This window comes from Carica papaya, chromosome 9 (genome assembly GCF_054855325.1).
Source record: "Carica papaya isolate Zhongbai chromosome 9, ASM5485532v1, whole genome shotgun sequence".
NCBI classification, from domain to species: Eukaryota; Viridiplantae; Streptophyta; class Magnoliopsida; order Brassicales; family Caricaceae; genus Carica; species Carica papaya.
The window spans coordinates 4,700,504-4,713,562 of record NC_142317.1 but is presented as its reverse complement, the minus strand read 5'-3'; the positions used below and the strand labels follow the sequence as shown (position 1 = coordinate 4,713,562).

At 35.5% G+C, this 13,059-nt stretch overlaps 1 protein-coding gene across 4 annotated transcripts in view; it reads right to left on the bottom strand.

Annotated features, from left to right (window-relative positions):
* The window catches only part of SCD1 (stomatal cytokinesis defective / SCD1 protein (SCD1)), a 40,652-nt gene that overhangs the window by 2,954 nt on the left and 24,639 nt on the right, over positions 1-13,059 (bottom strand). For 3 of the 4 annotated variants that reach the window (XM_088211534.1, XM_088211535.1, XM_088211536.1), the window contains 5 exons: positions 6,370-6,569; positions 5,899-5,963; positions 3,188-3,311; positions 278-459; positions 102-173 (listed from right to left, as the gene is read on the bottom strand). In XM_088211534.1, coding sequence (XP_088067660.1) covers positions 102-173; positions 278-459; positions 3,188-3,311; positions 5,899-5,963; positions 6,370-6,569 — 643 coding nt within the window. Of the gene's footprint in view, positions 1-101; positions 174-277; positions 460-1,974; positions 2,104-3,187; positions 3,312-5,898; positions 5,964-6,369; positions 6,570-13,059 lie in introns of those variants that run through there. The other variant, XM_088211537.1, reaches the window with a different exon arrangement.

Genomic DNA, 13,059 nt, shown 5'->3' with positions numbered 1-13,059 from the left:
TTGTGGACCCATGAATATATGGCTTCTTCATGTCTGCAACTGGAAACATTTATCCTCCCATAAAAGAGAAGGAACGAATATTTATGGTTCATTTAACTCACCGAATCCATTTAGTATGTCCTAAGAGCTTGTGCATCTGCCTGCCTGCACGAATGTCCCAGATGTTTGCGACCCTGATAATGCAAATAATTACAAGGTTGGTTTTAAAATGTTTAGTTAGATAAGTAAATTTATAACCTATAGAAGAAAGCACCCTTTCAAGCTTTGATATACTTACGCATCTCTGCCAGCAGCAGCCAGGATTCCAGAGGAATCATCATACTCCATGCATAAGACTGCACTAGAGCACCGACCAACTGTTGCAACACAAGTATCTGTTCGAACATCCCACATCTTCACAGTTCCATCATGGGCAGCAGTAAGAACACGCTCGCCAGACAGCATCCGGACACAGCTGATCTACAATATCGAATAACAGGTGCTAAAACATCTTTATCAACTAGAGAAATCATCTTCGCTACTCATCTTCATATTGCTTTGACTAATTACAGTCCAAAGACAAATTTTAAAGATTATGCTTAAGAACCGAAAGCTTTCACACGAGAAGACATAAAGAGTTACTAAAGGACGGGAACAGAAAGGGTAAAGGAAAAATAACTAAAATACTTCTTAAAATTATCAAGAAGGAGAAGTAACTAATATAGTTCATATTAAGTCTATCAAAGTGATACAAGGCCCCGCAACTTATTTTTTGTTGAGTTGTGGCTCACATTCAAAGACTTAACTGTTCATAAATTGGTTCTTGTGAAGGTAAGATATGGTATTTTTGAGTGTGCAGCATTTGCTGTAATATGGGGATATTCTTCTAAACTTGGGTTTGTTCTTTGACTATATAAAGGAAAAATCTTAGCTTGTACAAGTGAAGTTCCAAATGCTGAAAATTTCATAGGGTGCTCCATGGATGTAGGCAAACTGCTGAATCTCGTTAAACTCTCTATGTTCCCTCTTTCTTCTCAACTTTTAGTTTAATTTGTGTGTTGCAGAAGTTAGTTCACGACACATCTAGGGGAGGAAAGAAAATGACAGAAAAAATTTTTAATCCCATGGATGGTAAGAGGAAAAACCTTCTTAATTTTACCCAAAGATTTTAGGAACAATAGCACAACACTTGACATGCAGAGAAAACTCAAAATTTTAGGTTTCTTTTGTAAGTCACACTCAAATATTTGCCTCCTGTGCAGGTACCTGTGTTCTTTGCTTTAACAGACCAGCAAAATATTGATTCTCTCTTCTTAGAGAGCAGTAAAAGATTGATTTAAAGAAATAAAGTAAGTTCTACTTGGAACCATGTTTCTCCAACCACCTTCCCTTTCTCTCCCGCCCCAAGAAAAGAAAATGTAAAAAATAAATAAAAAGGTAAATTACACAGGTAATTAAGATTTTGGTATAATTATAAGTGAGTCTACAATTTTTAAAAGATAAAGATTTAGTGCTTTCAGCATTTTACTGTTGCAAAAAAATCAAGAAAGAAGCTAGATTATGGACACTCTATGTTGGTACTCTTTTGTTTCTGTTTCCTTTTACCTTTTTTTCAGAAGAAACAGTAGTAAAACCATATTAGGTAAACCATAACTTCTTTTGTGCTTTTCCGGACAACTATCACTTCTTGTGTTGTTATCTTTTTTATTGTCTCAGTCACATGATTGTCATGTAACACATATTAACTATTTTTAACTTCTACTAAAAATTGAAAATTAATTGACATATAATTTTTTATACACTGGTCTTTAAATTGTGGATTCAGTTGTAAGTATACTCAAAACTTAAGGAATTCTATGTAACTTATCCCAAATAAGAACACTCCAAAGTGACATAACATACATGTCATGATCACTTTAGGTTCTTAGGGAATAATTTACAGTGTGAAGAAGCTTCATATTGGAATGCAGATTATAATAATCTCCCCTGCTCAACCTGGTTTCTATGTTATCAGCTCAAAATAGAGGTTGTATGGGAAATATTACCACGTACTAGAACCACCAACATGATAATGACCCAAGGCCATCTCTGGCACCATTTATGACACTGTAAGATCTCCAATTGCTGTATGTGAAAGAAAAAAAAAAATCTAACTCAATTAATGTAAAGCAAAGGTGTTGAGCTTGAGATTTGCTGTTGAAAGCTTTACTTCATATTTCAAATGCAAGAAAGTACAAGGAAAGTGTGGCACGGTAATTGACATAAAGGGGAGGTGGGAGACTCCAGCAATGCATAACCGGGATATATATTTACAGCTTTTCTCTTTACAATACATATATACTTTTTTTTTTCTAATACCAAGAACAATAAGGAAGGTCGATGGCCTTGAAGTTGAGAACCCCTTGGGGGGGGCCCTGTATGGGCACCGATTGAGTTATGTGCCAGCCACTGTGGTAGACAAACTCTTTTAAAAAACGTCTTTCTTCAAAACTTGAACATAAGAGGAAATTTTAGTATTTGGAGAGAATCCTAAATTATCCCTTTCCAGTCTATTCTTCCTAAGCTTCCTTTAGTTGCAGCAGGATTATCAATCCTCGAGTGCTGGAGAGAAGCTGTAAAAATCTCTATGATTGGGTCACCGAGCATGCAGAGAATCCTTCATTACCCATTACAATGACCCATCCGACCATTTGTTCATCCCATCCATATTTCTGAGGTGGATGGAGATGAAATTAACCTCTATGATTGGGTCCTTCCCATGGAAATGGAATTACAAAAATATCATTTTCCACAAAATCTTCAGAGTTGAACACTTAGCTCTTCTTTCCTATAAGCTAATTACTTTTAAGAAATCTTTAATACAGGCATACCCCTATCAACTACCAGGGGTGTAGCGAATTAATTCGAAAGGACCAGGAACAAGTTTGTTTTCTATTTCTTATTCATTTTCCTGAAGCTAATAATAGCTCTAAGTCCAACCATTCCTCATCCACATAGAAAAAAGTATAAATAAAAAGAGAGAAGAATTCTTCGAGTGTTGCTTTCTCTATTTTAGGTGGGAAGACCATATACATACATTCTTAGTGATCCTAATATGCAGACTTTTGGCTTATTTGTCAATTTATCTTTGGTATACACCTTTCCCATTATACAGGCTGTGTAGGCAAAACAAAACAGGTTAAAAAAATAACATGCCGAGTAAACAAACCTGTGCATCGTGGCCCTTCAACTCTTCTAGAAGCTGAGATGTTTGCTTGTCCCATACAATGACAGACTGATCATCAGATCCTGATACCACCTTTCCTCTATCAGAACTAATGGCACGTATAGTTCTGCATGAAAGCCAAGAAACAAAGTGAGATAAAGTTACCAGAATAAGATAATAAATCTATGGCAATAATGACAATAGTCAGGAATGGATGTCTATCAAGGGTTTAGATTGGTGTCCTATTGAGAAAACAAAAGCAAGATGGTTGCAAAGACCATTAAGGAGATTTAAAAGAGCAGGATTTAGCTAAGGACAAAGCTCTAGACCCCAACGATTATTAGTTGATACCTTATAAAGCTGTAGAGATATGGTTTAAGGAAATACTTGTAAGATCCTTAAAATTGTTGTTAGTATGAACTCTAGTGTCATTACCCTTGTTCCAAAGAAAGGTTAATCAACTAAGGCTATTGACAGTAGGCTATTAGCCTGGGAACTTATACTTACAAGATTATCACTAAGGTTCTTTATGAGGAGCGATTGAGCAGGATCCTTGACAAACTATCACCACTACCCATAATACCTTTGCTTCTGGAAGGTGAATTCTTGATGCATCCTTTGTTGTCAATATGCTTTGGCTTCTAGAAGGCAAACCCTTGATGTATCCCTTCTTGTTAATGAAGTTGTGGAACGTTTAAGAAGGTATATGCAGAAACATTTGGTGTTTATATTGGATCAGAAAGCCTATGAAAAAGCCGAATGGGTTTTCTGCATAAGGTAGTTAATAGAAGAGGCCATTGTCGTAGACGGAGAATCTGGATCAAGGGTTGTCTTTCTATAATGACTTGTTTGCCGGGCAACAATGGCAAACCTAGATCCTTGTTTAAAGATAGCAAGGAATTAGAAAAGGAGATTTTTATCTCCTTTCTTATTTACACATGGGATCAAGAGAGGGTTCATAAAAGTCTTATAGTGTGGAGGTAAAAGTCTCTCATTTGCAAGTCGCCAATGACATTATCCTTTTTCTTGCAGTAAACAGCTAATTTGTTTAATGCAATCTTCTTGTTTCAGCTTTTCAGGTTAATTCCAACCACTGGATCAACTAAGTAATATTGTGTTGGAGAATTGATGCTGATGATGAAGTTCTTAGTTGGCGATTAACTGTTGTGCATCCTTAAGTTAGCATATTTGTTTCTTGGGGATCCATCAGGGATTAATCCTAGAGCAAGAACTTTTTCAGATTTGATGATTCACAAGATTTCCAGGAGGTTTGACAATTTGAAAGGCAATTTCCTTCTTTAAGGTAGCATAACCCTAATTAAAGCCTATCTGTCAAGTAAAACCCCTTCATTACCTTTCTCCTTTTTGGATTCCCGTTGGAATGAAAACAAAATTGAGAAAATTGAGGGACTTTTTTCTGGGCTGATGCCAATAGGGAGGTAAAAGATCAAGAGGTGAATCGAAATATCAGTTGCAAAGCTAAAGATGGTGAAGGTTGGGTCTAGAGGAATTGGTCTCCAACAATATCATTTATGTGGCAAATAGATATGACATTCTAGTCTTGAACTGTTAGCATTGTGGCATAGGGTGATAAGAAGCAATTATGACTCTCAAAAGCCCATGGAAAGAGAGGCAAAACATGAATCATCAAAGCCCACCGCGATATCTCTCTTGTGTATACCCCTTCCTTCCATCCAGGATTCCTTTAAGAATGGGATACGGATCATGTTTCTTATTTAAGGAGGATACTTGATTGAGAGAGTTCTCTCTCAATTTTACTGCCCTATAGGCTCTCCTCATGTGTAATTATCCTGTTGCCTCCTATTTTATTCGACAAGATTCTCATTTGACCTACAACTTTCATTTTTGCTACAAAAAAAAAACACTTTTGGTTGCTTGACCTTAATAAAATTGCTTGGGCTCTTTCATCCTTCACCTAATTTTAAGGAAGAACTTGGTCTCCAGAATCTTTAGATTCTTACTCTTGTAAATCATTTTTAACCTCATTAAGTTAATATCAACCACCAATTACTGATAGATCTATACTTTGGAATGTGTGGGTTTGGACGCTAAAAATAGAAGGGCAGTGATTAAGGCTTTCTTCAAGGAGTGCGACTGGCAGTTTAATTTGTTTGCAAGAAACTAAAGTTGCAGTCATGAGCAAGGATATAGTAAGAACTGTATGAATGGGACAAGAAGTTTCAGGTTGGATTCACTTGGGAATGGAACTTCTTTTCTGCCTATATGCAGGGTGTTTTGGAGAATAAAGAGCATAGAATTTTGTGGAACGGGTATCTCTTTGTTAGATTTGTGTTATATGGCTGAAACATACTGCTAGAAATTTTACAGATTGCATTAACCATGAACACCTTATTGGTGACAGAATGCTTTGCATGGCCTCTTTAACAGTGAAGGCGCATGGTTGTTTTCAGGGACTACCATTATCTATTCTGCAAAGGTATTGGGACATCTTATGTTAAGGTCAAACCCGTCCCTATTTTGTTCTATTTCCGTCTTTTGTTTCTCTTTTTAGAGTGTATTTTATCCTCATTCCTTGTAGTCTCTTCCATTCTTAATAACATTCTCTTTCCCTATCAAAGAAAGAAAATGGTTATAGACAAGGAACAGCACTAAGAGCACATGGCTAAAAATATGTTTTATTCTCTAAAAGAATTAAGGAAAAAAATGAATTGATTGGGGGGCGGGGGGACGACCTTGTATGTCCTTTCAGAGTTGCTCGAAGTTCAGAACCACGGATGCTAGGGTCCCAAATCTTAACCTGCACAATGAACACACAAAAATAAACATACAGCAGTGAGATCAAGAAAATTAACCTACATTGAAAATTGTTCTGATTTTTGTCATAGAATAAGAATATTACTAGATAAATAAAGAGGAAATACAATCCAATAGAAGAAAAGGCCTCCTTCAGAAGGAAGAACAAAATAATATAAACAAATCAGAAGCAAAACAAGCTGTATCAGCATGAAACTGCATCCAATCCCTGGAAGGTGTAGATAAAGGAATGTATTTTATGAGCCCTTCTCTTCTCAAAGAAAAACAAATACATAGCATCACAGGCTCTTTTTCTTCTGAAAAATGAATACCATGAATTCCAGCCAAATCTCCAAGGATTCATTAGCAAAAGAAATATCCAGTAGAAGAATATAATGATCTACACTTACCAAGCAATCTGTGCTTCCACTGATAAAGAAACCAGCATCTTCACGGTCACCCACCAGATCCCAGACCTCTCTCCTTGTTACACAGTGCAAAGCAGTGACTGCACCACTGTGGCCCCTAAGTATCCGTATGTTGGTTTGAGTTTTCTTCTGCCCAGCAGCAGAAAGATCTTGCTTGCGAAGGGTCCCGTTCTCATTTGCAACTGGGTAAAAGAAGGTAGATGTTTTTTGAAATAAAAAGAAAATTTATTAATTCACAAGCACCAAGGGGTGCCAACCCATGTACAAAAAAATATTTACATATTAATTAAAATATTAATAAAATTCCCAAAATACTCTATTGTATAAAGATGATAACACATAACTAAAAAACCAAGGGTTTGGAACCATCTATCTCTAACTCTATCAAACTCATTTTTCACTCCATCAAAAGCTTTCCTATTCTTCTCTTTTCACGCCACCCAAAAGATAGTAAGGAAAATGATATTCACACGTTTCTTTCCTCCATTAATACCTCTTCAGCCTCAAATCTCTTATCTGATTGAATCAGCCATCATCCAACTGATCCACAGTACCCTGTAAGTCATAGTCTATAAATTACATAAAAGCGGACACCAAATAAGGATGTGATGTGATTACAAGACTATGCCTCCTCTTGCATTGAAAACAACCATTCACCAAAATCTTTCTGTACTTCATCAGCTTGTTAATAGAAAGGATACGCCCACAACTTGATTCACACGCTAAGAAAGCAACTTCATGTGGAACATTAACCTTTCAGATTTGCCGAAAAGGAAAACTAGTCTCTGTTGGGTCATTCTTAATCAAATGATTATAGAAAGACCATTTGGTATTGGGATTCCATATTAGTTGGTCATAACTACTCTCATTAAATGACACAGAGGAAAGTGTAATGAGGAGTCTCATAATCATTAATTCGCCAATCATTGAGGTTTCTCATAACTTCCACATGTCACTCCCTTCCCCCCATTATCTCTAAATGGCTCAAAAACCGTAATACTCTTTTGTTGTGCAACAACATTTCTTTTTGAAAGAATTTGTTGTGCAATAATATAGATCCAGGCAAACTAATCTCTAAGCGATCCCTCTCTAAATCAAGCGTCTTGCCAAAAGTTGATTCTATTCCCAGGACAACCTTCCACCTAATGCAATTCTGGAATTTATTCCTACTCATGCATTTTTTTCTACATCTTCGTCCCACGCAGTCAAGTCAATATTCTAGAGTACCACCATCTATCCACGGTAGCGAACTTCACCATTATCATCCTCCACTATAGAATACTGTTTTCTTTCATGAATCTCCATAGCCATTTATTCTGTAAAGCCAAATTAATTTCTATTAAAGATCTCAACCCCAAATCTCCCCAAGACATTGACTTTTTGATCTCATCCCACAACCACCAAGTAATATCTTTTCCTATCCTCAAAGTGTTCTTGACAACACTTACCAGGATTATCAAAAGGGACATATAATAAATGGGAAAGTTGGCGAACGTACTTTTAATGAGTGTGAGTCTCTTCAGTTTGGATAGAAGGTTTCTCTTCCACCTTGCCAACCTTCTCCCAAACCTCGCCCCCACAACATCCTACATCCTCACATCTTTATATTTTTCCCTAAAAAGTAATACAAAGTACTTAATCCGCAACTTCACATTTTTACACCCACTGACTCTCACCAATCTAGGAGCATCCCTCCCATCACCCACTTTCACCAACTCAAATTTGGTTAAGTTAATATTGACACGAAAAACCACTTGAAAACTCAGTAAATTGCATATGAGGTTAAGCGAAAAACCACTTGAAAACTCACTAAATTGCATATGAGGTTAAGCATTACCCTCTCGTTCGGTTCACAAAATACTAAAGTCTCATAAAAAAGTGAGCTACCTTTTCCGTATGCTTACCCTCACCCACCTTTAAACCTTTGAAGAACTCCAGTTTTGTGCCTCTTAGCAACTTTTTGTTCAAAACTTTCATAAGAATAATAAAAAGTAGAGGAAATAATGGATCACTTTTTCTAAGATCTCTGGAGGCCTTGAGAAAAGAATATGGACCCCCATTCACCATGACTGTAAAAAAAGTTATATTTGTCCTAAAACCCAATCTCCTTAGTATATAATTAAGAAATCTTTAATTTACATGATCGTATGCTTTCTTCATATCCAACTTGCATAGGACATCCTCTATATTTTTTAATATTAACTCATCTACAACTCATTAACCACAAGAGCCGCATCCTAAATTCGTTTTCCTTCCACAAAAGTTTGTTGACACTCGTCTACCACTTTATCTGCGCCTTGGTAGTCCTTTTAGTCCATACTTTCGCAATGTGGTTACAGACGCTCCCAAAAAATCTGATAGGTCTGAAGTCCTTAATATTTGTCGACTCCTCCATCTTACAAATAAGAACCAAGAAAGAAGAATTTAAGGGTTTAACAAACGATTCAGATTCATGCAATTCCTTAAAAAAATCAAGAATATACCCTTTCATTAAATGTCAAATTTTTTTTTATGGAAAACGCATGTTGAAACCATCGGAACCAGGGGCTTTAGCTCTTTTATAGTGCATGTGTCCCTCAAGGATCTCCTCCTCAATGAAGTCTCTTTTAAGTGATTTTCGACTTAACTCATCTAATGACATGAAAGTGAAACCATCCAATTTGGGCCTCCAACTAAACTCTTCACGTTATAATCTATACAAGAATTTCACAACCCTTTGTCTAAGCTACTCATTACCCTCTACTATCCAGTCATCTATCTCCATCCCCTCCATATAGTTAATCTCTTTATGATGATTTGTCATTCTATGGCAAAATTTTGTGTTTCTATTCCCATCCTTTATCCACCTGCCTCTTGATTTTTGTCTCCATGATACCTCTTCCATTTGTAATTAATTTTCCAATTCAAGCTTTTTTTAAAAAAAATAAAAGGGTCAATTCAAGCTTTATAGATTCTCTACTAGCCAATTCTTCAGTGAAGAGAATACTTTCCCCCTTCATCATATCAACAACCTCAATATCTTGTAGTCAGATTGGGTTTACATTCTCTCACCCCTCCCCTCCTCCTTGCTCCAATTTTTAATTTTAGTCTTTACTACATCTTTTGAGTTTCTCTGAAGTTGAGCATACTATTCAATGTTGCCTCTCTCCGCATTCACTAATCTTATCGCAAAAACCATTAACTTTCGACCATTTATCTTCGAAACTAAATGCAAAGACCCCACTTGATCCCATATAACACAAGGTAAATAAGAAAATGATCAGAGATGGTCCGTTACAGAAATTTTTGGCATAAACACATTAGTTGTAGCTGGCAGGAAACCAACACCAAAAACCTGTCAATTCTTGAACAAGCCGAGTTGAATCTCTACTTGCAAAAACCATTAACCTCCCACAAGGGTAAATCAAGTAATTTAATTATGCCAAAAGTCTCCTTAAATTCTTCAGCAAAAACCCTTGAGAAGTGCTCTTCGGACCTTTCATGTATGTTCAAGACTATATTGAAATCCCCTCCCACATCTTATGAAAAATCATATTTTTGTTTGTATTCCTACCAGTCCTTCCACAGCAAACCTTTCACGCTTCCTTAGTTTATTGTAGACACCAGTGAATACGCATTTCTATCAATTTCTACAATTTTCAAACAAGCATGAAATAGAGCATTCTCTCAAAACTATCTCCTCACATTCGAAAACCCCTCTTTTCATAAAACCAGAAAAATTGTGATATCGTTTATTGAAGATAAGGTATTTAATTGCCTTAAAAATTGTGATGGTGACAAAGGCCCACGTCCCGATGGGTTTAATATGAAATTCCTCCAAGTATTTTGGGGTGTTGTTAGAAATGATATCATGGATTTCTTCAATAATTTTTATAAAAATGTTTCATTTGTCAAATCTATTAATTCCACCTTTATGATTCTGATCCCAAAGAAGAAAAATGTTTCTAATATCAAGGATTTTGTCCTATCAGTTTGGTTGGATATATCTACAAACTCCTCTTTAAAGTACTGACTAACAGATTGACTAAGGTTGTGATGATAAGGATTTTATATTAAGTAGAATACTACATTATTTAAACTTCTAATAGTATAATTATATCATATAATTAGAGTTCAAATAGAATAAGGATAACTAGTTTATATATATCTTCTAAATGTAAACAAAACTAGGAGTAAAAAATTAGAAATTTATTTTCTCTAAAAATCTTCATGGTATCAGACCGCTAGTAAAAACTGAAGCTGCACATTCGCAGACGACGGTAAAAACTGAAGCTGTACCTTCGCATGTGTCGGTAAAAATTGAAGCTGCACATTTGTAGGCATCAGTAAAAAGTGCAGCTGTACCTCTGAAAGCGCCGGTAATAATATACAACTACACAACCATAAGCGCTGGTAAAAAGTTGTAGTCGCACATCCTCAAGCGCCAGTAAAAAGGTGCAGCCGCACATTCGGAGTCGCTGGTAAAAATTTAAGCCGCACATCCAGAAATGCTAGTAAAAAATTATAGCCGCACATCAATAGATGCAGGTAAAAAAATGCCACACCATTACCATTTTCTGCGCACGTTCAGAGATCTGTCTGAAGAAGACGAGTCAACCAGACTTTGAGCCGTTTTAGAGCCGAGTTTAAACCGTTTTAGAGTCAAGTCTGAGCCGTTTAGAGCCGAACCTGATCTGATTTCGTTTTTTTGGCTCCTTGGTGTAGATAGGAGGTCCATTTTTTATTATTAGGTATTTTTTTCTTCTTATTTTTAACATTCTAAAATGACAGAAGCAAAAAAAGTGAGTATTACTACCTTTGATAATCATTTATTACAAATCAGTTTCGTAAAACTTGATGAAACTAATTATCTTATTTGGTCGAGATCTTATTTATTATTTATCAAATCTAGAAGATTGCAGGGTTATATTACTGGTGAGGTAAAAAAACCAGATGTTAGTAGTTTAAAATATAATAGGTGGGACTCTGAGAGCTCATAGGTAATGTTATGACTCAAAAATTCTATGCAACCGTATATTGTCAGAACATACACTGTCGAAAAAATATGCAATACAGCATCTCTTACATATTCACAGATGGATAATGACGCCCAGATTTATGAATTCCGGAATAAAGTTCATTGCACAAAATAAGGAGAGATGACTATTTCTCAATATTTTTCTGAACTAAATGGATTATGGTAGAAGTTAGATTACTATCAAGATTTTCAAGAAGAGTGTCCTGCAGATGCAGTCAAATTTCAGAAATTGATAGAAAAAGAGCGAATTTATAATTTTTTAACTGATTTGAATACCGAATATGATCAAATACGGGTCCAAGTACTTGGTAAGAATCATTTTCCTTCATTAGAACAGACTTATGCTTATGTTCAGCAAGAGAGTAGAAAAAATGCCATGCTTCACATTGCACCAGTTGAAAAAGCTGGATTAGTTGCTCAGTTTGATCAATTCAGAGATATATGGAAATGTGACTATTGTGGCAATCCAAGACACACTAAGAAAACTTCTTGAAAGTTGCATGGAAGACTAATTAGAGATCGGGGAGGAAGAAGATGTGGAACCACAAGAGCTCAAGCAAATTTTGTTGAAGCTAAGGAAACACCTAGTTTACCATCCATTGGAGTCTTTTTCACATAAGAAATTCAAAATCTCAAACGCTTTCTGAGTCAACTTAACTCTCCATCAACTGTTGGCACATCAAACATGGTAAAATCAGGTATTGTTCATTCTATTTCCATTCCTGATAATTGGATCATACACTCTGAAGTTAACAGACACATAATAGGCTTTTATAAAGAATTCTTAATCTATTCTTTTTGTACTGAAGGGGATAATGTCCGTATAGCAGATGGGTCATACACCTCCGTGTCGGGAACAAGTTCCATTACTCTTACTATTATATTGTCTTTAATTTTAGATGTGTCTAGTTTTTCTGATAATATTTTATTTATTAGTGTCAAAATTAGAGATCTCAACTATAAAATTGAATTTTTTCCTGATCATTGTATCTTTCAGAATTTTCAAACTGGGAAGAGGATGACACTAGTAGACTGCAAGATGACTTATATATCTTGAATAGACATCTTAACTTAATTGAAAATCAAGCAACCATTGGGAATAAAGAAGTCAATATAAAAATACTACAATGGCACCGACGATTAGGACATCCTTCCTTTTTGTTTTAAAAAAATTATATCATAAGTTATTTAAAAGAACTTTTATGAAATCTTTATTTTGTAATGCATGCAAACTTACTAAGCATAAGATGAGCTCTTATCATTTAAGTAATAATAGAAGTATTGATCCTTTTAAAACTATTCACTCTGATGTGTGGGAACTTAAAATACCTATTTTTCTGGTCATAAATGGTTTGTTACTTTTATTGACTGTTGTACTAGATTAACATGAATTTATCTGTTAAAAGCAAAAAGTGATGTATTTTCATGTTTTTAATCTTTCTACAAAATGATATATACACAGTTTGCTGCTAAAGTTAAAATTCTGCAAACTGACAATGGTACAGAATATATGGATAGTGGGTTCCGTGCGTACTTGGAGTCAAATGGGATAATTCATCAAATAAGTTGTGCCTACACCAGTGAACAAAATGGGGTTGTTGAAAGAAAAAACAGACATATATTAGAAATAGTTCGGTCACTAATGTTCACCATGA